Genomic DNA, 24465 nt, shown 5'->3' with positions numbered 1-24465 from the left:
ACTCATGATGATCTAAAAATGTGAAATTTTGTATATTAGGCTTTGCCACTTTGCATTTCAGACAGAACAATCATAGAGCAGGGCAGGCACTTTTGTTTTCTAAGCTTCTGACTGTGTAGTATTTTGCTAATGTTGCATTTTGGAATAATTTAGGGTGAACCATCGGATATCGCAGTACTCTCTTCGAAGTCAGATCATTGCCTATTACAATAGCATCAGAGCTATGCTGAATGATTTCCCCAGTGTGAGAGCCAAATACTTCATTATAGGGTTGCCACATGAGAAGAAAGGAGAGGGAGAATTAAAAGGAAAGCTTGGAGATGACCCCAGGTTTGTAACCAGTTTAAGCTGTTTCCGATTCCACACTTGTTTGATTTGTAAATTGGAAAGAAGAGGATTAGTCTTGATAACCATTGGTTTATTCTGGTACTTATGTAATGTTATTAATAACTCTTCCAGGAGTGAATTTCCCTTCTGGGGGGGGGGGGTAGATTTCTTTCACTTCCTGTTGTCTCATCCCCATTCTTAACTATGAGTTATTTGTAAACCAGATGTTTGTAACTCGGGGACTGCTTGCAATGATTTCTATATTTCCTCAGTTTCTACAGCATCAGATTTATCCAGAACTTTGCTATTCCTATTCTTATGTTGTGGGGTGGTTTAGGCTCATCGGTGGTACACAAATTATCATGACAGGAATAGGAATAACTGTCATATTAATCTATCTATATTACTCATATGTATTGCTTACAGAAAATAAGAAATAGCTGTGCAAGCATTGTGCAACAATCCCAGTCATGTGACACTTGGGTGCCACAGAACTGTGTGATGTGATTATCCATGTAATTCATCTTCCACTTGTCACAATTCAGATCATTCCAGCCACGGCCCCGCTGCTTGCTGTCCTCTGATGGACGATCTTTCTTGAATCTCTGGTTCATTCCTCACCCGTCAGAAGTCCTATCGCTCTTCAGAATGCTACCAGAGAAGGTCAGTATGCTTAAAGCAAAGGAGAGCAAAGTGTGGACCTCCAAATGTTCTTGGACTGCAACCCTTTGTACCTTGGGAAGCCAGATTTGGCCGTGGTAGACCACGCTGTGGTTACATCCTGAATATATTATTGCAATGTGCTCTACATGGGATTGCCTTCCAAGATTGTTTGGAAGCTTCAAATAGTCCAATGGACAGCAGCCAGATCGCTGGAGTGGCATACAGGGAGCATACAATCCCCTGTTGCGTCAGCTCCACTGGCTGCCAGTTTGCTACTGAGCACAATTCAAAGTGCTGGCTTTAGCCTATAAAGCTTTAAACGGTTCCAGCCCAGGTGGATGTCTGAACATATCTCCTCCTATGAACCACCTAGGAAGACTAAGATCGTTTGGGGGAGGCCCTGCTTTCCGACCTGCCATGTGCAAAGGTGCATCTGGTGGGAACGAGAGTCAGGGCCTTTTCAGTAGTGGCCCCTCGGTTGTGGAATTCCCTCCCCAGTGATATTAGAGCAGCTCCCTCCCTCCTGACCGTCAGAGGAAAGTAAAAACCTGGCTCTGGGGTCAAGCCTTTGGAGATTAACTACAGTGCAAAATTACTATGAAATGGGTGCAATGATTTTTGGATGAGCCCCGGATTATGATTGTGGATGGCGTGATTTTAATAGTGATTATAACGTTTATAAGTTTTAATGTGCTTTTTAACTCTAATTTTTCAATTTTTCAATGTTAAATTTGAACTTAAATGTATTTAATTGTTGTTCTCCAAAGGCATCAAACTGTAAAACTGCCTTGAGTCCCTTTTGGGGTATAGAAAGGCAGAATGTAAATAGAATAAATAAATAAATAAATAAATAAATAAATAAATAAATAAATAAATAAAGTTCAGATTTTTAAATACTTGCATATACTTAATGAGATCTCCTGGAAGTGGGACCCAAATCTCAACATGAAAATGTGTTTGTGTTCCTCCACATACATGGAAGGTAACCTTATACAAAGTATTTTAAATAATTTTTGTGCATGAGACAAAGTTTATAGACACTGACCTATCTGAAAGTTAAGGTGTCGCTATCTCAGCTGCCCACATGGAAATTTTCGGATTTTGGAATTCCAGATAAGGGATGCTCAGCCTGCACCCTCCTTTTTGGCCAAGATATTTCCAATTGGATTTTCAGTTAAAACCCATACAAAGGTAGACTAAGTTGAATCTAAAGGTCACATGTGAATAAGACTGCTTAACCAGTGGTTCCCAACCTTTGTGCCTCCAGGTGTTTTGGACTTCAACTCCCAGAAATCCCAGCCAGCTTACCAGCTGTTAGGAACTGTGGGAGTTGAAGTATAAAACACCTGGAGGCCCAAAGGTTGGGAATCTCTGGCTGAGCATTGCTTCTCCTTTCCATTTTCCCCAAACACTTTCTGCAGAGCTAGGGGAATCTTCTGAACAGTATGGGCTGTTGCGAAGCAGGTTAAAGCAGGAGTGGAGACCCACCACAAATCAGGCTGCTGTACTTTGGTTTGTTCAGCTGCAGGTAGTTTCTGCTCTTCTGAAGTGTTCTCCTGTATGATTCAACATAATTACGTAGATGTTGGCATTTGTGTTTAGGGGAAAATCTATCAACCCAGTAAGTTTTTGTCTTTTTTTGATGTTTTGTACTTGATTGTTTATTTAAATCTCTCTCTCTCTTTTTGTAAACCTGTTTTCCATAGACTTCGTACAGAGGCCTGAAGCAAACCGTTCAACTTGTGGCAACTTTTCACGACATTATTTCATACGTTTTCAGCTTTGTTCAGCTAGGAAGTCCACCAGACTGCTTTGATTACTTCTGTCCTTCTGACCATCTCAGCGCAGACTGGGGAGGAACTGAATGGATTGGTTAGTAGTATCTTCCTTGCTTTTGGAACTGGTTCCATTGCCAGTTCTAATACTTTTCAGGAAAGGAAGGACAAAACAAAGCATGTTTACATTTTAAGTCAGGGGTTAATCAGATATGCCTCAGTTAGCTGTGTTACTAAACATTATTTTGTTATCAAAAAATTTGGTACTAAAGGCAGAAATGATATGGAGAAAATAGAGATAGGGTCCAACTTCCTACCCCATTGAAAAACAAGAGCAGAGATCAGTTCAACATGTTTCAGCAAACTTTTTATTCAAAACTTAACAGTGTGCACATGTGAAATGAAACAACTAGTCAGGTAAATCTTGCATAAGTACCATATACTTTGTTAGACCCTCTATAGATCAGGCATGGGCAAACTTTGGCCCTCCATGTGTTTTGGACTTCAACTCCCACAATTCCTAACAAGTTAAAGGACATTTAAAAGTCAGGTATCATATCCACAAGCCTTGTATCTTAATTCAAACCCCACCATCCTGACTAGACAGAACAAATTGCAGCCTCCCAAATCTTACTGTATCACACTTCCCATCAGCTGTAGCTATGATGTCTAATGATGAAGAATACAAGAGTTGTAGTCCAACATTTGGAGGTCCACATTTAATGATGTGACAGGCTGGATTTGGCTCGTGAACCTTGAGTTTGACACATCTGCTCTAGAATATCTGGAGGACCAGTGGTCTCTTCTCCCTGCTCTATAAGCTAGATTCATGAGCATGACCTTTTAGAGATCATAACCTTTTAGAGAAGAGCCAAAACCCATTTTAGTAGAATCTTCTCAAGTGGTATACTGTACTACCAAATATAATTATGTAAGGCAATTGGCTTCAGTTGTTAGACTGAACAACCTGTTGTTTCTGATCTGTTAGGAAACAGAGAATATGCCAGTGCATAAAAATAGTGTTTTTCAGTGCCCAGAAGATATCTCCTCTCCCATAAAGCAACTTATGTTATATTATTCACTCAAGAGACAAAATAAAGTAGACTTTGGTATAAATAAATAAACAACATATTTGGTTTACTCACAACCTTCAATGTTCAGTTTACACAGGTACACAACTTATCAGTCAGTTACAGATATGTTTGAGATAGTTTCTGTGCCATCTGGTCACAACATCTCTCTTATAATCAACAGCAGGCAAGTGTTTGCAAGTCTGAGATCTGAGCAGTCCCAAAGCTTAAAGAAGCCTGTGCTCGTCCCAGAGTGAATCATGTAGTCTGCAGCCACTCCAACAACTCCAACAACTTCTCAGGAAAAAACATAGAGCAAGGAAAGAAAGCTGCATACCAGAGCATACATACAATTCATAAGCAATGCGATTATAGATAAACAAATTACTACAGGAGGCTTGAAGAAGGTTGTAATTTCCAACAGTTCCTAACAAAGCAAACTTCTTCTACCCTACTTGCCTCTTATCGGATTCCAGACCTTATTACCGAATTGTATTGATGAACAGTGATTTACAGCAGAGATGGAGAATGCCAGCATATTTAATCAATTGTTCTTGTTGGGATGCTAGGAAATGAGCTTCAAGAACTACAGAAGAAAATAGATTATCTCCACAACCCTACAGATCCTAAGAAAGTTACTCAGATGCTGAGCATGCACAGAGAACTTCTGTTTCTGCAGTTTGATGCAGCAGTTCGACATTCAATGCGGTAAGATATCAATGTTTGCAAAGTCAGGTCCTCCCTAATCAGCAGAAGTCTTACAGCTGAAACGTGTTATAGTAGAGTCTCGCTTATCCGACCTTTGCTTATCTGACATTCTGTCTTATCCGACGCTTTTATCCGATGTCTCCCTTTTCCTCCAGCATTTTCCCTTCAATTAAAGGAGTGTTCCCCAACTCTTTCTCCAATAAGTGAAAAAGGCAAGACAAGGAGGAGGAGGAGGGAGGAAAGGGGGAAAAGAGGCAGGACTGGAAGCAGAAGCGTCCTCTCTCCTTCCCTCTGTGATTTCCACAGTCCTCTTCTGCATCCGGGGACTTCCTGCTGGACCTCTCTAGCCTGGAGGCATTGTCTTGCCGTAACTTTTTGAGTCCCTGTTGTTAGCATTCTAGATGTCTAGCGCCACGTCAGATGGGTAACAGTAGGAGACTCCGTATTATCTGACATATTTGTTTATCTGACGTTCTGTCGACACTCTACTGTATAGTCTAGGAAAAAGGACCCTGACAGAGCCTTAGGAGACTGTAAAAAAAGGAGAATCTCACATGTGTTTTCTATAAGACTGAAATGAAACAGTAATTGAGGTGTTGGTTACTTCTGTTCAAAAGCAGTGATGAGAATTTGAAAATCTAAATAAAGGAATCGAGCTGCTTCAGCTCCCTCCCCCCCAGTTGTTTTTAAGTTTTCCCCATTTTCCTCCATCAACTAAAGGAAAATTCAAAAGTATTGTTATGCCTTCCCTTGTAAGTCTAAAAAGGCAGTTGTAGGGGATTTTGAGGGGGAAAGTACCCACAGGGCAAACGGTTAAATAGCCTCTTTACTCCACCGTTCCTCTATTTAGATTCTGAAACACTCTGATTTTTCAAAATAAATTAGCTGGGAGTGCGCAACACATGCTTGTATATCTAGTTTCAGTTAAGACTTCACAATTTATAGTAGCAGACAGATGTATGTACTAATACATGGAACTTGGCTAGTCCTGGAAACAACTTAAAAATGTATGACTAGCACGTTACAGCATTTTGTACTGAAGCTACTATGAAACGTCGAATAAGGGAAGATGTCTCTGTGTTTCATAAATACATCTTAGCATTTGTTCCTTATGAATATCAAGCAAACCAAAGGGATCTGAATGAAAATATTTAAATGTGTTTCATGTTTGCTCTTTTAATTCCATCAAGACATCATCAGCCGAGTAGGGGGAAAGCAGGGGATAGCGGAGGCAATGGTCTTACACCGTTCCCTCCCATCTTTCCCCATCTTCAAGGATGGCCAGCCATCTCACATGATTACCATGCCTCTCCCCATCTTCTCTTCCCCCTGCATTCTGCTACTTGGAGTTGGGTCACACTTGACTTCTGAAGACGGTCATTGGGCTCTGTTTCCATGCACTTAGGAAACGGAGGGCCACAGATTCCCACTGGAAGGATCCTCACGTCATGTGAAGGCTTCCGTTGGGTTCTGTTTCCAAAGCACGTGGAAATAGAGCCTGAAGACCATGGGATGAAGTCCTAATTTTTGAAATGTGTATTTTCTATGTGTGTTTTTTTTGCGGGGGGGGGGGGGGGGAGATCAGTGCCCTATGGTGTAATACTTAAAGGGCTGACAGAATTAAGCAAATGCCTCAGGTGCTAGCCTCCTTCCCAACCATTCATGCTGAGTCTCCTGGCTATTCTCCTGAGTTCAGTGCAAGAGCTGTGTTTGTCCAATGGCAACATCAAAATAAGATTCAGCCGCCAGACAAGTTAGCAGCTGTATATAGACTCATAGACTCAAAGTGGAACGCCCTTTCTACAGACATTAGATCAGCCCCCTCCTTATTGGCATTCAGGAAGAGAGTGAAGACCTGGCTCTTCGAACAGGCTTTCAACTAAGCAGTACAATTGATTGATTATTGGAATATGGATTAATGGACAACGAGATTGGATGCTGATTCTATTGATGAGACGTGATGTATTGTTGTTTTCCTGTATTGTTGTATTGATGTTCTGATGTTAATTAATGGATATTACTGTTTTAAATGATTAATGATTTTGTATTGTATTGTTGATACTGGTTGTTAACCGCTCTGAGTCGCCTGATGGCTGAGAAGAGCGGTATACAAGTAAAGTAAATAAATAACTAATAATAATAAATAAAGTGTTGGATGATTCAGTCCAACCCCCTGCCAAAGCATCCCCAACAGATAGCCATCCAGCATATGCTTCAAGGCCTCGAAAGAAGGAGCCTCCACCACACTCTGGGGCAGGGAGTTCCACTGTTGAACAGCTCTTAGAGTTAGGAAGTTCTTCCTCATGTTCAGGTGGAATCTTCTTTCCTGTAGTTTGAAGTCATTGTTTTGCGTTCTAATGTCCAGGGTTGCAGAAAACAAGCCATGAGAAAGGCACTTTTAGAACCAAGATACTGACATGGGTATGAATATGCCCCTTCTTGTGTCTTTCAAGGACCTTTTAAAATAGCATTTGAATGAAAAACTTGCACATCTCTTCTATAGGGAGACAATCATTTCCTACATGCATGTGGACAAGGAAATTGGTAAAACTGAACTAGTGAGAGTAGAACAAGGAATAGAGTTAGGAGGATATAACCATGACAAGCTGATCTAACTGTTGTAGATATCGGTGCTATAGATGCCCCCCCCCCCCCCACTTTCACTTCACTTCAGTAACTTTTGTTGATACTGGAGGTGGTTATGAATCATGGAGTCTTTCGGATTCCTATTATCATTCACCTGAAATGTCAGCCAAAAAACAAGTCGTTTTCAGGCAAATTAAAGGGCAAAGTAAAAGGGCAAATTAAAGAGGATTTCTTTTCATGTCAGGAGCGACTTGAGAAACTGCAAATCTCTTCTGGTGTGAGAGAATTGGCCATCTCTAGGGACGTTGCCCAGGGAGCACCTGGATGTTTGATGTTTTACCATCCTTGTGTGAGGCTTCTCTCATGTCCCCACATGGGGAGCTGGAGCTGACAGAGGGAGCTCAACCTACTCTCCCCGGATTCAAACCGCTGACCTGTCAGTTAGCAGTCCTGCTGGCACAAGAGTTTAACCCATTGCACCACTGGGGGCACCAATTAAAGAGTAAGGATTCCTTTATAATAGTATTGTGCATTTTTTCAAGGTGCTCTCTGTCCAGAAGGAGTAAAAAACTAATAAATAGACCCAAATGGCAACCATGATAACACCGCATGGCACTCTGGAACGTCACACAAACTGAAAATTGGCTAGCTCAGTTCACAAGGCTCCTAAACCTACCTCACAATTATGGAGAAGGATGTATATTTAAATATCATAGGAAAATGAGGTTTCCAGCAAAATGCTACTGTCAACAAAGCAAAGTCTTTGTCAGTCAGAATGAGTAAAATGAACATTCAGCTCCCTTAAAAAAGTAATATCTCATCAAAGCACAATTCCTGCGTCACTTGCAGGCAAAGCTTTTCATAAATAAAAGATTCAATGGAGCTCTTTGAATGGCAGAGCGAATACAATATAAGTGTCTTACTTTAAAATGTGATTGATTTATTTTTCTGGCCACTCCTCAGAGAAGCCTTTTTATCCTCTGGGAATATTTGTGCCTATCAGAGTATTACGGACAACATTTACCATGGATTGCCTCCTCTAAGTAATGCCATAGTTGGAAGTCTCTTTGCTTCCCAGTTCCAGCTGCCACAGCCATTAGATCCACATGGTCGCAGAGTGAGTAAAATTGATTTTTAAAGTTATAGATAGAAAATTCTTCTAATCGTATGACCTTATTGATTTAGAATACAGTAGCTAGAACCCTTTTGTGTCCGTACAGCTGTTGCAATAAGCTATGATCATGACTCTCACGGCAACTCACAAGTGTGGCCCTGTGTGTGAGAAAAAATATAATTTTTGCTTATATTTGATTATCACTCATCACTAAAATGAGAGCGGCTGTGTGCAGAGGACAGCATTGACTGCTAGTAAGAGTCATGGATGCTGACTTTCAGATGATGCAATCGCTAAAAGGCAAATATGTTTACCTTTGTTGAGCAATATCATTTCACACTAAATAGCCTAAGCTATTTATTTTTTAAAACTTTTCACATATGTACTTTGAGGCAGGAAAATTGCAATTACAGCAAGACAACATTGTCTTTTTCTTTAACTTATCACATGGGAGACAGTTGGAAGGTTTTTACGAAAGGAAGCTATTAATAGATATTTTGTGTCTGTAAAATGAAAACCTTCCCATGGTCTCCTACTGGATGAACACTGTAAAAGAAATGGTGGCATGTGATAAATCCAAAGCAAAGGTGCTGTTGTACTACTGTGATTTGCCTGCCTTGTGTGATTAAACCTCCTGCTCTCATTACTGCCAGTCAGACAATAATAATGACAAATGAAACAACTGGCCATTTGTTTACTCTTTCCATGACAATTCACGAGATTATGGCTTCACTCTGCCTAATCATTGGCCAGCCTTTGAGATGAGCAAACATTCCCATTAGGAAAACTTTCTTTATCAACACACACACACATACACACACACACATGTTCCTGGAGAAATTAGTGTTGCTTTGATATTATATTTATTTTATTTTAGGCACAGATGTTATTTCCATGGAGAACCTATCAAGCAAACAGCGGTCCATTCCCTACTATTATTGACAATTTAAATCCCATAGATTACTGCATGCAGGTATGAGCATCCATGGATTTTGGTATTGGGTGTGTGTGTGTGTGTGTGTGTGGGAAGCTGGAACCAAACCTCAGTGTTTTAACTCAGATCCTCATTCCTGTATGAGCACCACCCTCTTAAACAAGTATCTTATTAGTTTCATCTCTTTTTCTCAGAGCTTGGGGACAATTAGGTACAGATAATGTAACTTTCTTCAATGAGTTACCCTTGGAGCACGAATGAGGCGTAAGAAGATTATATTTTAAAAGGAATATGAAAATTAGTTTAGAGATTACCAATAGAGAGAACAGGAATGTCTGTCTTATTTTAATTGACTTTTAAATACATGTTAAAGGTATTTTATTAAGAATGTTCATTGTTTTGCTATTCTCTAGTTCTTTTTAATAATAATAATAATAATAATAATAATAATAATAATAATAATAATACACTTTATTTATATTCTGCACTTCTCCCCAAGAGGACTCAGAGTGAACTGCAGCAGATAATCAGACACAGGCAAACATTCAATGCCTTGTTACAATGAAATACAATGAAACACAAATACACAGACAAAGGCAAAGGCTTCTCCTTTCATTTTTGGCTCTGGGGAGTGGTCCTCATCTCAATTTCAAGGCGAGGAGTCTGAGTTGTCCATAGATACATCTTGGTTGTGTGGGCATCATGAACTGCATGGAGCATCTTTTTGCTTTCTCCTGAGGCGATACCTCTTGATCTACTCACATTTGTGTGTTTTTGAACTGCTAGGTTGGCAGGAACTCGGACTAACAGCAAGAACTCACCCCATCCCATTTATTCAAACGCCTACCTTCAGCTCAGCAGTTCAGCACCACAAGGGTTTAACCCATTGCACCACCGCGGCCTTGAGTAGTAGTTTAATGAGTAATGCAGGTTACTTGTTAAACACTGTAGCACAGAAGAACAATAAATTCTGTTCTAGACCATTGAACATGTAAGGGTGAACTTTAGTTTTGATAAGATCATCTGAGTTTTGCTTTCTATGGACATCTCAAGCGGTTAAGTTTTCTATTTTTCTTAGTTATGTCTGTCTGGACTGAATTATGAGGATCGAAAAACTGCTCACGGGGAGCTGGTTGGGATGCAATTCGTAATAGAAGATGTACTCTTGAATAATTATGAAATACTGAGTGACCTGAGCAGCCAGCAAACATCTTTCAAAAAGGTAAAATTGTTAAGATATAGCTTATCACATTTTAAATATTTAATACATTAGCATCTATTGCCATAGACACATGGAAGAGTTCAATTTAGCTAATATATTTCACTTTGTTGTCGAAGGCTTTCAAGGCCAGAATCACTGGATTGCTATGAGTTTTCTGGGCTGTATTTATTTATTGAAAACATTTATATTCCGCCCTTCTTACCCTGAAGGGGACTCAGGGCGGAGCACAACTTATATATGGCAAACATTCAATACCAGAACATAAAATAAACTATAAATACACATAAAAACTAAAATCAGTTGTTTAAAACCATATCTTAAAACCATGTATGGCCATGTTCCAGAAGCATTCGCTCCTGATGTTTCGCCCACATCTATGGCAGGCATCCTCAGAGGTTGTGAGGTCTGTTGTGAGGCAAGTGGGGTAAGGACAATAAATAAAGAACAGCATTCAGAAAACAGGGGAATTCTAGAGAAGAAACAATCAGGGCCAACTAACACCTCCCAACAAAGGATTCCCCCGGGCAGGAAGCAGCCAGGCTTTGAAGTTGCCAGGCTATTAATTGCTAATCAAGGTGGCCAATTGCAACATTCACACTTGCCTCCAACAGACACGAGTTCTTTCTCCCACCCTGGGCATTCCACAAATATATAAACCTCAGTTGCCTAGTTTCCAACAGAAACTAGGCAAGTATATCCTACCATTAACCATATATGGTAGGACCATATATCCTACCATTAACTCCTTACAGGAAAGGATTGGATAATTGTATAATGAATAAATAAACAAATGCAGATCCTGTTGCAATTTCCAAATCTGTAATTTGCAGCTCTGTCAACAAGTTCTGTCTTTAAGGCTATTTCCAAAAATATCTCTGATATTGCATTTTGCAATAATACCTTCAGCCAGACTTGGCAACAATTGCTGAAGCAAGTGGGAAGCCGTCAGAAGTACCTTCGGAGCTGCCCAATTCAATGGCCTCATGCGCCCCACAGAAATCTTACCTAATTCTATGGAAGCAGCTTGAAACATTGAAGGCAGAATGGGGAAGACTTAAACTGAAAGTCGAGGATATTAATACAGTTGCTCTATATAAACAGTTTTCTGAGCTATATGGGTAAGTTACATTCTGTTGTGAAAATTGTAGTAAATATAAAACTACAAAAGTACAGATGACAATAAATAAATAAATAAAACATTCCTTAGCACTTTTTAGTTTTCAAAATCAGAAAGAAGAGAGGGAGGGTAAAAAAGTCATCTTTTTCTTATCTGGGATTTCTTTATTGCAATGCAAGAAGCAAAAACCAAATGCAGAATGCTGAACTGATACAACAAACCAGGATTATATATTTATATAATATGATGCTTTGTTGTTGTGTGCCTCAGTGTTATTTGTGACTTATGACGCTCCAAGGCAAACCTATCACAGGGTTTTCTTGGCAAGATTTTTAAAGAAGGGGTTTGTCCTTCGGGGTTGAGAGTGTGTGTTTTGCCCAAGATCGTGTAGTGAGTTTTAATGTCCTAGTGGGGATTTGAACCTTGATCTCTCAACACTCAAACCCCTATTCCATGCTGTGATGCACACAGAAAGCATTAACAACAGGTGGCCTGTGTTGTACCAGCAACTAAGGATCTCATCACATGGGGATCTCATCCCTGATCATAGCAAGCTTTCAGCATGGAGCTGATACAGCCCATCACATGATGTGCTACTTCCAGCACGGCTCCATGCTGGCTCCATGTTGTAAGCATGCTGGAAGGAAGAATACATGGGTGACTGACCATGTTCTGATTGAGTGAGCTGGAAATCCCCATTGTGATGGCTTTCCCCAGGTGATTGGGAAGAGAGTGATCCAGGTAATGCAAGGCGCAGGGCAACCGTTTCCTCCACTGCCCCATAGATTTGCCACGTTGCCCCACAGATTCCTCCTGCTGCCGCCTGGCTTCAGGACCTCAGTGTGATGAGGTCCTAAATCTACAGACCCTCAGAAAATTTGAACAGACCGTTCTGGCAGAAATGGAGTGGGTGATGCTGGCGAGCTGATTTACAAAACATTCAACTTCCCATCTTCTAACACACAGCTGCCTTTGATCAGCAGTGACCTTTCCCCCGCCTATTGCCTTGCCCACCTAAATATCTTACGTTATCCAAAAGAAGATATTGGTGTTGGATTTTAAATTGGTAGGGTTTATATTAGTATACTGTTTTGTGTAAATGTATGTTGTTTTTTATGAAAATGTATGTTGTTTTATGTAAATGTCTGGTGTTATGTTACGGCACTATTGTGTGCTTTTTGTAAGCCACCCTGAGTCCCTTCAGGGAGATGTTGGCAGGTGTGTGTGTGTGTGTGTGTGTGTGTGTGTGTATATATATATATATATTAGTAGTTTAGTGCTACAGAGGGAAAATTCTCATTAACACAGCTGTATTGAATTATATAATTGTGCAAATTTGTCATGATTGTCATGATTAGACTGGAGTACGCAATGCCTGTGCGTCTGCATTTTTCTAGTGCTGAAGTTTTGTGTCCAGCTATGAGATCCCTAGCTAGACGCAGAGGCATAGAAGTTGAATTTGAAGGATTTGGAGCCACATCCCAGTCTGTGTTCCCCCTTAAAGAAGCCTCACAAGTGGAGATAAAAACATACCAGGTAAAGTGCAGAAGGTATCAGCTTCCTCTTGGCCTTCAAATATGGTATCCTACAGTAGAAAAAACCCATTTCTTGTCAGATGTATTATGTTTGAATTTGGCACATATACATTCAAAATGATTATGTTCTTACTATTATTATTTTTGAGGGGGCCCTGCCCCCCAATTGCTAAATGAGAAGATAGAGACACCATTAAGTGTTATTTTTTGCTTTTTAATGCTAGCTGCAAAAACTCCTGGAAAGTCTAGAAGTACATATGATTCATGATGTGCAAAAGAAAGTCAACAAAGAGATAACACTGGTTATATCCGAAAAAGCAAGACAAGAGAGAAACCTCCCTACTGGTAATAACTTGAACACATTTAATATGCAGGTTATCATGCCTCTTCCTCCAAGGTTTGTAGCTACTGTATCTTAACAGAAAAGGAACTATCTACTTCTCTGCATGGAGTGGCAAAAGTCAAGAGCTTAATCCATTCCAGGCAAATCTAAACAAAACATCAACCATCTCTACTCTCTCCCTCTTTTTGAGTCCGGGGGCAAGGAAATGGTGGCAGTGGCCAATAGTGGCTGACCCCTTGAGACAAATATTGCCATTTCCTCTTCCCATGGATTGACTCTCAGCTTACCCATATAAAGGTAAAGGTTTCCCCTGATATTGTCTAGTTGTGTCCAATTCTGGGGATGGTGCTCATCTCCATCTCTAAGCCGAAGAGCTGGCGTTGTCCGTAGACGCCTCCTAGATCATGTGGCTGGCATGACTGCATGGAATGCCATTACCTTCCTTCCAAAGCGGTACCTATTGACCTACTCACATTTGCATATTTTCGAACTGCTAGGTTAGCAGAAGCTGGGGTTAACAGTGAGAGCTCACCCCACTCCCCAGATTTGAACTGCCAACCTTTCGGTCAGCAAGTTCAGCAGCTCAGCAGGTTAACCTGCTGCGCCACCAGGAGATGACTTACCCATAGGTTACATCAAAATCCATAATTTTGACGCCCAACCCTGCCCTCAACTTATCTGAGCTTGACTTATACATGTGCATATAAAGTACATCATTATTCTGAGATCTTGGGAAATCATGTTATTGGTCTATAGTACACAACCTTGGTTGTTGAATGGTTAACAGCCACAGGTGTTTTTTATTTACACTCAATACTTGGTGAATGAGGCGTAAGGGGAGTGGTGCATGGGAAAGGGAGATTGCCACAATGCAGTTACTATTATCACTAGAAACTTTTCCCTGCACCATTCCATGTGTGTGTGTATTTTTATTATGTATGATTATTGTTGGGGAGCATTATACTTCATATCTCATGTTTTTCAGTCTCAAAGAAACGTGTACACACAACATGGGCATGGTATAGTAGCTAGCTATGAAATAAAGGTAACATAACCTTTGGCCATTATTCTGAATTTCCTGATGAAGGTGTTTTTTTCAGAACTCTGGAAGCACCATAGCATGCAAGAAATCTTCTCTGTCACAAGGCCAGAAATAGTTGAGTCATTTATACAAAGACTAATGGAAAATCACCAAGAAACAGAAACAGAGGTATATGGATAATTAATCCTGATGGGTGGAAAGCTCCTAGGATTTGGGGGAATGAAGCATGGGAGCTGAAAAATATTCAGAGCATGTAATCCCAGGGTCCTTAAACCATTGAGGAAGCATGAGAAGCAATCAGATCTGTCTATGTGCATTTAATTTACTGGCTCGCTTTAATTTTTTCCTCCAGATTGCCTTTCAGAAAGACCACTTACAAAAGTGCCTCACTGCGCTCGGATGTGACGTCATGGCCAGAGAACGCAGCAACTTTGAAAACTACTCCATGTTTTATGAAAATATACTCCACCAGCAGCATCAGCTCCTCTATAAAAAAGAACAAGTATTTCTCATGCTGTCCTTTCTTATGGGGTGAAAGGGAAGTGTGTTGTACTTATTTATTTTGTTCTGGGAGTGGTTCTCTTGTTGTTGGTACACTGAGTGAGTTATAAACTCATAGAATCATAGAGTTGGAAGAGACCTCATGGGCCATCCAGTTCAGCCCCCTGCCAAGAAGCAGGACAATCGCATTCAAAGCACCCCCAACAGACAGCCATCCAGCCTCTGTTTAAAAGCTTCCAAAGAAGGAGCCTCTACCACACTCTGGGGCAGAGAGTTCCACTGCTGAACAGCTCTCACAGCCAGGAAGTTTTTTCTAATGTTCAGGTGGAATCTCCTTTCTTGTAGTTTGAAGCCATTGTTCCGTGTCTCCAGGGCAGCAGAAAACAAGCTTGCTCCCTCTTCCTTATGACTTCCCTTCACATATTTATACATCAGCCTTCTCTTCTTCAGGCTAAACATGCCCAGCTCTTTAAGCCACTCCTCATAGGGCTTGTTCTCCAGACCCTTGATCATTTTAGTTGCCCTACTCTGGACACATTCCAGCTTGTCAACATCTCGCTTCAATTGTGGTGCCCAGGATTGGACACAGTATTCCAGGTGTGGTCTGACCAAGGCAGAATAGAGGGATAGCATGACTTCCCTAGATCTAGACACTATACTCCGATTTATGCAGGCCAAAATCCTACTGGCTTTTTAAACTGCCGCATGACATTGTTGGCTCAAGGGATGTCTGCAAGTAATTTTTAAGGGAGAACCTACTTCAAAGATACTGTTTGATTCTATTTCAGGAAATGTCTGCAACAGAAAACAAGGGGGTAAATGCTGAGCTGAATCTCAGTCAGGTGAGTGGAAACATTGACTTTGTTATTTTCATTCAGATAGCTCCAGATAAAGAGAGCCAGCACAGTGGTGGTTTGTGTGTTGGTCAACAACTGTAGAGATCATGGTTTGAATTCCCACTCAGCTGTAGAAGCCCACTGGGTGATCTTGGTCAAATCTCAGAGGAAGGCTAAGGCAATCCCCTCTGAACAAATCTTGTCCACAAACCCCCATGACTCAGGATGGATATGTTGAAGGGACACAACGACAATGCCACCAGAGTTGTCCCTTGGAAATCTTAACTTGTCTGTTATTACTCTTTGAGAAACTGAATCATGAAAAGATTTATTAATAGGCTTGTTTGCATAATCTCTCTTTCGAACAGGTAGCTGAGATGAATCATGACATGATTATGGAGATAACAGCTCTGAGAGCCAAAACTGCTGATCTCCAAGAAGAAAACCATAGCCTCAGAGAGAAGATAAGGAAGGAAGTACAGGAGGATTATGAAGCATTAGTGCAAAGCATGTTTATGACGTGTGTGCATCTCAAAGTAGGTATAGAAGTTACATCTGAATGCAAAATACAGGGAATGCCACTTTACTACATGGATGGAGCAAGTTCATCCCTGGAGTTGATGTGGACCCCAAAACTGGGGTACACATCAATTGCCCCCTAGCTTCTTCAAAAAGCCCTTCCTCTGACAAAAAAATGGTAAAGTGCCTCTCCTGAAATTTAATTAAAATGTTAAAATTTATTAAAAACTTTAAATAAACACTAAAATACCAACCACTTAGCATTTAAAGTCCAGTCCTTACCCGTTTATAAGTGCCTGGTGGCAGAGAAATGTGTTCCATTTGTGATTTGTGCTTGGAAAAAGTTGGGGTGCAATAAGCTATAATTCAGAGAACCATGAACTGTAACCTCATTTGTTTTTGGATTTCTGCACATTTTATGTAGTTTTCAATATTGTTTGTATAACATTTCTATATCTTTCATTTAACTGCTGAATGAAACGTGACATACCTCCACAGCATAGAAATTCCTCTGCGAGATCTGTGTCAATTTCAGTATTTCATTTTGGCCTGGATTTATGCAGAAAGACGTTACATACCAACTTATATAAATTCCATTTATATAGTAATTGATCACTTCAACAGTTATGAGATTTTGTATTTTTTAATTTTTAATTGATAAATCAAACCATACAATTCACCATTCTGGACACAAGATGTCAGGAAAGGTATAACATATGCATGTACAATGACTCCAGTAAGACTGAAAAATCCACTAATTTGAAGACCACTGTGAAGTTATTGTATGAATTACAATGGAGTTTTTACTGGGACCAATAATTAAGACTGTTTTTTTCCTTTATAATTATTAGAAGGAAACTGTCACCTTTTATCATTAAACAAACAATGATACAAAGATTTGCTGATATTTTAAAACACATTTTCTTGAAAAAATGTATATGAATGAATACTTACATTTGTTTATTAAATTAAATGCATCTTTTAAACATTTGTATTACTTCAAGCCATGGTTGCATATTTTATACTATAGCTCAGGCATGGTTTGCCTATGCCTGAGCTATAGCATGTTGGATATATATACCTTCATCTGTGGACTTCACTTTGTTACTTTAACCCAAACCCCTCCAGTTTCAGAGAGGGTTTATGCTGAAATAACTACTGTGGCCTTTCTTGACCTTTATATATTTGATAATTTTTAAAATAATATACTAATGATAAATGCATTTAAGCAGTTACTTTGATATGGTTGAATATTTAGTTATTTATTTACAGTGTTTATATTTATATTTTGGCTCTTGGTTTTGGTTTCAGGGAAAAGTGGATGAATATCGCTTAAGCCTGAGCCAACGCATGTTTGAAATTGTCAGTGAGGTGAGAAGAGATGGAGTAGACAAGATGATTGCCCTGAAGAGAAAGTTTGGCTCCACTAAAGATAACAGCGCACTCCAAGAACGCTTGGCTCAGGTAAAATCATGTGTCAAAAAGTTACTTTAATTGTTCCTCTAAATAAGTTTATAGACAAATTCAAAACTTCGGTGACAAAAGGCAGTGCAATCCAATGCTAGCAATTCATTTGACGCTGCTTTCCTGTCCAGACTCTCTGGACACCACTGAGTTCAATAGGACTTACTACTGAGTAGATATTTGAAATAGGAGGCCAGTGGATAAGAAGATAGAGCAAACGTGGGCCTTCCCTCCAGGTGTTTTGGACTTCAACTCCCACCATTTCTAACAGCCTCAGACCCTTTCCTTTTCTCCCTCAGCTGCTTAAGCTTAAAGGTAAGCACTTAAATCAAACATTACAACAGTTGTTACGTCCAAAGAACAGGAGAAACCAAAGGGTACTGAGAAAAGCAATGCCTCAGACTTTATCAAAAAATAGTTGCTATCAAAGGTAAAATATAGTACATAGGAGGGAAAGCTGACCCAGAACTTATTTATTTCATATCAAAAGCATTGCATAAATAAGTATAAAACTGATAAAAATAGAAAGCGCACAAGTGGCTAAATATTTTTGATCAAAAATAGGCAACAGTGATTGCATTGTCTTTAGCTTTAAACAGTTCTTCCTCTGTGCATGAGGCAGGACATTGTGGACAAGCATACAGATGCAGAGTTGTTTGTTCTGCTCCACAGTCACACAAGGTGTAGGATTCTTTTAGGGAATGCCATTTTGCCAGGCCCTGGTGTTGTAGTGGGTTAAAGCCCTGTGCCGGCAGGACTGAAGATCGACAGTTCGCAGGTTCAAATCCTGGGAGAGATGGATAAGCTCCCTCTATCAGCTCCAGTTCCTCATGCGGGGGCATGAGAGAAGCCTCCCACAAGGATGATAAAAACATCAAATCATCTGGCCGTCCCCTGGGCAACGTCCTTGCAGATGGCCAATTCTCTCACACCAGAAGCCACTTGCAGTTTCTCAAGTCGCTCCTGACACGACAATAAATAAATAAATAAATTGCCAGATTGTCTTTTGATCTGCCCACTCCACTTCTGAGTCAGTACAGGGACTTCCAAGTTGACCCAGAACTGAGAAAACAGAACTGTGTATGTCAATGTCATCAATGAAAATACAGCACTTTCAAATCTATTCTCCAGAGAATGATCAGCCAAATTCACAGTTTGGATTACTCTGAACAGAATAATATGTCAATAGCTTCTATAAGGAGGTTAGTGTAGTTGAAGTGCATATAACATGGCTTGAATTTCTTCCAAGTATAGAGGCTGATGCCAATTCTTAATTACACAATTACACAATTCCTCTCCTCCTTCCAAATGTGAGTAGGTCAGATTTTTTAAAAAAACAGAAATGATGTGCTCTCATTAGCAGGAGCAGTTACAGGAGTTACGGGATGAAAATGGCCAGCTGCAAATGTTGGTATTTAAACTGAAGACCATGAATTACTGGAAGCAAACGGTGCACAAAGCACGCCTGTCAGCCACAGTGAGAGAAGCAGAGAAGGTGAGATCTTTGCAAACCTCCTATTAGTGTGTTGGAAAAGAGGGCTCTTTCACAACGCACAAATGTAGTGCTGTGATTGTCTTTTATCATGCTATGGAATTATCAGATCTATAGTTTTGCTTTTGTTTTAGCTGTTGTATTCCTTCAAGTCATTTCCAACTTCGGGTGACCCTAGCACAGGATTTTCATGACTGGATTTGTTCAAAGGGGTTTGATTTTGCCTTCCTGTCAGGGATACTTTGATTATGCTTTTCCTGCCTGGCAGGAGATTGGACTAGATGGTCCATGTTGTCACTTCCAACTCTATGATTCTATGATTCCTCTGAAGCTGAGAGTGGGACTTGCCCAATATCATCCGATGAGTTTTCATGGCTGAGCAACAGGATGAATCTTAGCCCAATATTCAAACTGCACTACACTGGATTTCGTTTGTAGTTTGGGGAGGAGCAGATAAAATTGTTTGCTAGAGCTTTTTAGTTCGTTTCCACTCTAAAATTTACAAGATCCCACAGAATGCGTCCATGGCAGTTAAGCTGGAGTCATTGTGCTTTAACTGTATAGTGTGAAAGGGTCCTATCTTATTCTAAATCATGAAAATAAAGATTCTTGTTTTAAAATTTCAATGGCTAGTACACTTAAATGGTTCAATTCCAACGAATGTGTGCATGCATAGCGAACTGCATGAATTTAGGACAGGCATGGGCAAACTTCAGTCCTCTAAGTGTTTTGATCTTCAACTCCCTCCATTCCTAACAGCTTCAGACCCCTTCCTTTTCTCCCTCAGCTGCTTAAGCCTAAGGCTGTTAGGAATGGTGGGAGTTGGAGTTCAAAACACCTAGAGGGCTGAAGTTTGCCCATGCCTGATTTAGAAGGTAGTTATGTTAGCTATGTACACACATTTTTAAACAGTGAGTCACTTTTCTTCCATGATAAAGGACGTAAACCTCACAAGATGCTTGCTCATGAGTAACCCTTATGGAGAGGAAAAAGTGAAGTATTATTAATAATAATAATAATAATAATAATAATGAAAAACTGGAAAAGCTGACACGATATGAGGATTTAAAGATCGAACTGCAAAGACTCTGGCACAAGCCAGTCAAGGTGGTTCAAGTGATGATCGGCACACTGGGTGCAGTGCCTAAAGACCTTGGCCTGCACTTAAACACAATTGGCGCTGACAAAATTACCATCTGCCAGTTGCAAAAGGCCACCTTACAGGGATCTGCACGCATCATTCGCCAATACATCACACAGTCCGAGACACTTGGGAAGTGTCGGACATGTGATCCAATACAACAGTCACGAGAGTGATCTTGTTTGGTGTGGACTCATCTTGTTGTGTTTCAAATAATAATAATAGTAATAATTATAATTATAATTATAATTATAATAATTGCAAATGGCTTTTATTTTGCACTTCACAGTGTACTAAATCCATTGCATTCACAGGAGGACAATAAAAATAAAAAAGAGTACTTGAAATTGAAGATGATGGCAGAAAAAGAGGCGGTTTTATTTCGTCAGCAACTCAGGTCTGCAAGAAAAGCCTTGGCACAGTCTCAAGCAGAGAATAAAAAACTGAAGGGACAGCTAGACAAACAGGTACAGCTATGACTCTGTTACATCACTGCTTACCCAGAAATCATTTTCTTCTCTTTGTTCTGTTGGATTCAGTGCAATTTTCTCAGCTTTTAAGAACCGTTTGCCTGTATGTCAGTGGATGCAATCTTGCATGGCTCAATACAACATAGCAATTCTGTTGAGCCATTTACTACTATTCTAATATATGGTTTGAAGGCCCTTCCCAACCTTTCAGCAAATCTTGATTGCCACAAATGAAAGGAAAGAAAAGAAAAGTGGATCTATATATCTGTTTATTCTGTTAACAATAGTCTAGTGCAGGCATGGACATACTTCAGCCCTCCAGGTGTTCTGGACTTCAACTCCCACAATTCCTAAGAGGTGGTAGGCTGTTAGGAATTGTGGGAGTTGAAGTCCAAAACAGCTGGAGGGCCAAAGTTGGCTCATACCAGGTCTAGCCAGAATGTTTTAGTTCTTGTTATTCACCATTCCTATTTATGGCATAGCCGGATAATTCCTTCTGTTTGGAAAGTTCAGGAGTGTGTGTCATTCCTTGTGTATCCAAAGTATCTGTGTCATTCCTCATGTAAACAAAGTGGCAGCATCCACACACAATGGGCCAGTTTCACTTGTCTTGAGGAACCCCCAAATTTTCAGAAAAGAGGCAGAGTGTGAACATTGCAGTGAGGAGTAGTATTAGGAAGTCGATTGCAACAGGATCTGTGTGATTTCATGCACAGGGACATTTGCTACAGAAGGTAGAACATAAAATGAATCAAGAGGTCAGCAGATGGCAGCAGGTTGATCTGATGAAGACAGAAAACTTGGAGAAGATGCTAGAAGACCTTGGTGGGAAAGAAGTGAAACTGCAGAGCTTGACAGAAGAAGCAGAGAAGTCTGCCAAGTTACAACAACTTCAAGAGAAAAAAGTTAAGAAAGAAATCCAGCAAGTAAGATTATAAATACACCTGTTAAGTAACTTGTGCCAAAAATGGTAAATAACTGGGGGTGTACTATGGTTTTATATACTGATAACAAGTGTCCACAAGCAATCCCAACTGCAAAACATAAAAATATTGCTTAAAACATAAGGAGTTTTCATTCCTTCTCTCATTGGCACTGTGAATGTGAGAATGCTCACTAAAGTTGATGTTGTACACTACACTCTTTTATGTATTACATTCAGCCCTCCACATAAGGAGCTGCAGTGGTGCAGTGGGTTAAACCCTTGTGCCGACTGAACTGCTGACGTGAAGATCTGAAGGTTGTCAGTTCAAATCCATAGAATCTGTGAGACAGAGTGAGCTCCCATCTGTCAGCCTGACATGAGAGAAGCCTCCCACATGATGGTAACACATCCGGGCATACCCTGATCAACGTCCTTGCAGACAGCCAATTCTCTCACACCAGAAGCGACTTGCAGTATATTCTCAATTTGCTTCTTACACGATTTAAAAAAAAAGACCTCCACATTTGCTGGGGAAAGCAGGCTTGTGAAAACCAAAACCATAAATAAAGAAATTGCTTTTTTTCCTTGAGAGAACAACTCTGTATGCATTTCTAGATCTTCCAGCATGATTGAAGGAAGTTGACCATAAAGTCACACTGGAGGACCTAGAGATTCCTAAAGAGAACATTCTAGCCAAATCTGTGAAAGTCAAAACTGCAAATGTGGAGGAACTGACTTCTTTAGGAAAAAATATTTATAGTATGGAGGGGTCTGCCAAGGTGTATGTAATTACAAGTGCTCAATTAATTTTTTTTGTTTTGGTTTGTTCTTAAAATATTTAAGTCTAAATCGCTAATTTCAGCTCAAAAAGACCTATTAAATCAACAAGACCTTGGTTAATGAACACTTACATAAATTCTATTTATTCAAATTTCATGGTCCTCTGGCTGGGACTAGCAAATAGGCTATACCATATTTTTTGCAACATTTTTTTCACAAGGTACAGTCATGGTGATAGTATGGTTTAAGTGAGATTAAAATGTGAAAATACAAGTACTTTCAGTTTTCAATCATTTTAAAATCAGGGTTGGCCAAATTTTTTCGTGTTGGGTTGATACTTTAAATCAGTGGTTCTCTACCTGTGGGTCCCCAGGTGTGTTGTCCTTCAACTCCCAGAAATCCCAGCCAGTTTACCAGCTGTTAGGATTTCTGGGAGTTGAAGGCCAAAACATCTGGGGACCCACAGGTAGAGAACCACTGCTCTAAACTATCATGAACTTGGAAGGAGATGTAAAACATAGAATTGCGGGGTTGCAAAGAAGATATATGTTTCCTAACTGAATAACATGTCTTCAGTTTCATCTCCAAAAACCTTATTCAGGCTCTAATGTTACCCTAGTTGTCTCGATGACCATACCCTTATTCTATTTTTTTTAAATGACCCAGGGTCCTCTATGGCAGTTGCCTGGATTTACAAACTTGTCACTGCTGTATAATTATGGCCTGCTATGCAAACACTGTAAAAATCCCCAAATCTCCGTTTACTGGGAAGCAGCTGCGATAGCCACTGGGGTCTGTTTCAGGATTCTGGTAATTAATTACAATATATGAAAATTATGTTATTGATTAAGAGATTATGTTGAAATTATGTTATTGATTAAGAGATTATTATCTTTTTAGATAAGAAGTCAGTTAACACAGGAGCGCAGTTTAAAACTGAATGCTTACCAACGGGTAGAAGAATTGCAGTCTCAACTTTATGACTTGGAAGCTACGACATCCCAGAGAAATTCACCTGGAGGTAGAATTGCAATTTGAATTCTATCTGGCCCCACCTCTGGGTGACATGCTGTCATGTGGATGTTTGACATAGGAGTAAAAATTAAAAAGCAGCCCAGTCTTGGGACAGGATGGGTGAAGGATCAGGCACACAACTGCAGTAGATATGAAGGTACAAAGTGTAGGGTTGGGAAGATAACCTGGCACTTACCCCCAATTTTACTAACAATATAACCCTTCTCTGTGCCAGTTAAGATATATGCTCAGTTTGGAAACAGTTTGGTGTGCACAGAAAACATCAGCTTTATAGGGTTTCTGTTGGAACAATGTTGTAGAGAACTTTAGAGAAGGTATGGGGCCTTCTTAATTCCTCATTTAAAGGAGGGTAAGGGTTGACTTTTTGGAAGGCCTGAGAGATAGTTTTAACAGCAGTAGTTGAAATAAATTTGGACTGTGGTGTTGGAGGAAAGTGCTGAGAGTGCCTTGGACCGCAAGAAGATCCAGTCCATACTTCAGGAAATAAAGCCCAACTTCTCATTGGAGGGAAAGATAGTAGAGGCAAAGATGAAGTATTTTGGCCACATCATGAGAAGAAAGGAAAGCTTAGAGAAGACAATTATGCTGGGGAAAATTGAAGGAAAAAGGAAGAGGGGCCGACCAAGGGCAAGATGAGTGGATGGCATCCTTAAAGTGACTGGATTGACCTTGAAGGAGCTGGGGGTGGTGACGGCCGACAGGGCGCTGGCGTGGGCTGGTCCATGAGGTCACGAAGAGTCGGAAACAACTGAACAAATGAACAACAACAACAAAGTTGAAATGAAACGTTTGCCTTGCTATAACTAATGGGAGGACAGCATATACATCATGAAAGTATCACAACTACTGTTGAATAGATAGGGTGG

At 40.1% G+C, this 24465-nt stretch overlaps 1 protein-coding gene across 1 annotated transcript in view; it reads left to right on the top strand.

Annotated features, from left to right (window-relative positions):
* The first annotated feature begins 223 nt into the window (after positions 1-223).
* The window catches only part of LOC132760855 (coiled-coil domain-containing protein 162-like), a 37746-nt gene continuing 13504 nt past the window's right edge, over positions 224-24465 (top strand). Inside the window, exons 1-19 of the mRNA XM_060753150.2 lie at positions 224-330; positions 873-990; positions 2697-2862; positions 4405-4543; positions 8093-8246; positions 9121-9216; positions 10256-10399; positions 11306-11517; positions 12914-13052; positions 13276-13396; positions 14495-14604; positions 14789-14938; positions 15726-15779; positions 16142-16309; positions 17604-17756; positions 19117-19251; positions 20704-20856; positions 21576-21785; positions 23465-23585. Of these exons, the coding sequence (XP_060609133.2) occupies positions 224-330; positions 873-990; positions 2697-2862; positions 4405-4543; positions 8093-8246; positions 9121-9216; positions 10256-10399; positions 11306-11517; positions 12914-13052; positions 13276-13396; positions 14495-14604; positions 14789-14938; positions 15726-15779; positions 16142-16309; positions 17604-17756; positions 19117-19251; positions 20704-20856; positions 21576-21785; positions 23465-23585 (2650 nt within the window). The remainder of the gene's footprint in view (positions 331-872; positions 991-2696; positions 2863-4404; positions 4544-8092; positions 8247-9120; positions 9217-10255; positions 10400-11305; positions 11518-12913; positions 13053-13275; positions 13397-14494; positions 14605-14788; positions 14939-15725; positions 15780-16141; positions 16310-17603; positions 17757-19116; positions 19252-20703; positions 20857-21575; positions 21786-23464; positions 23586-24465) is intronic.

The sequence above is a fragment of the Anolis sagrei genome, chromosome 1 (assembly GCF_037176765.1).
Source record: "Anolis sagrei isolate rAnoSag1 chromosome 1, rAnoSag1.mat, whole genome shotgun sequence".
NCBI classification, from domain to species: Eukaryota; Metazoa; Chordata; class Lepidosauria; order Squamata; family Dactyloidae; genus Anolis; species Anolis sagrei.
This window is presented reverse-complemented; position numbering and strand designations above follow the sequence as displayed.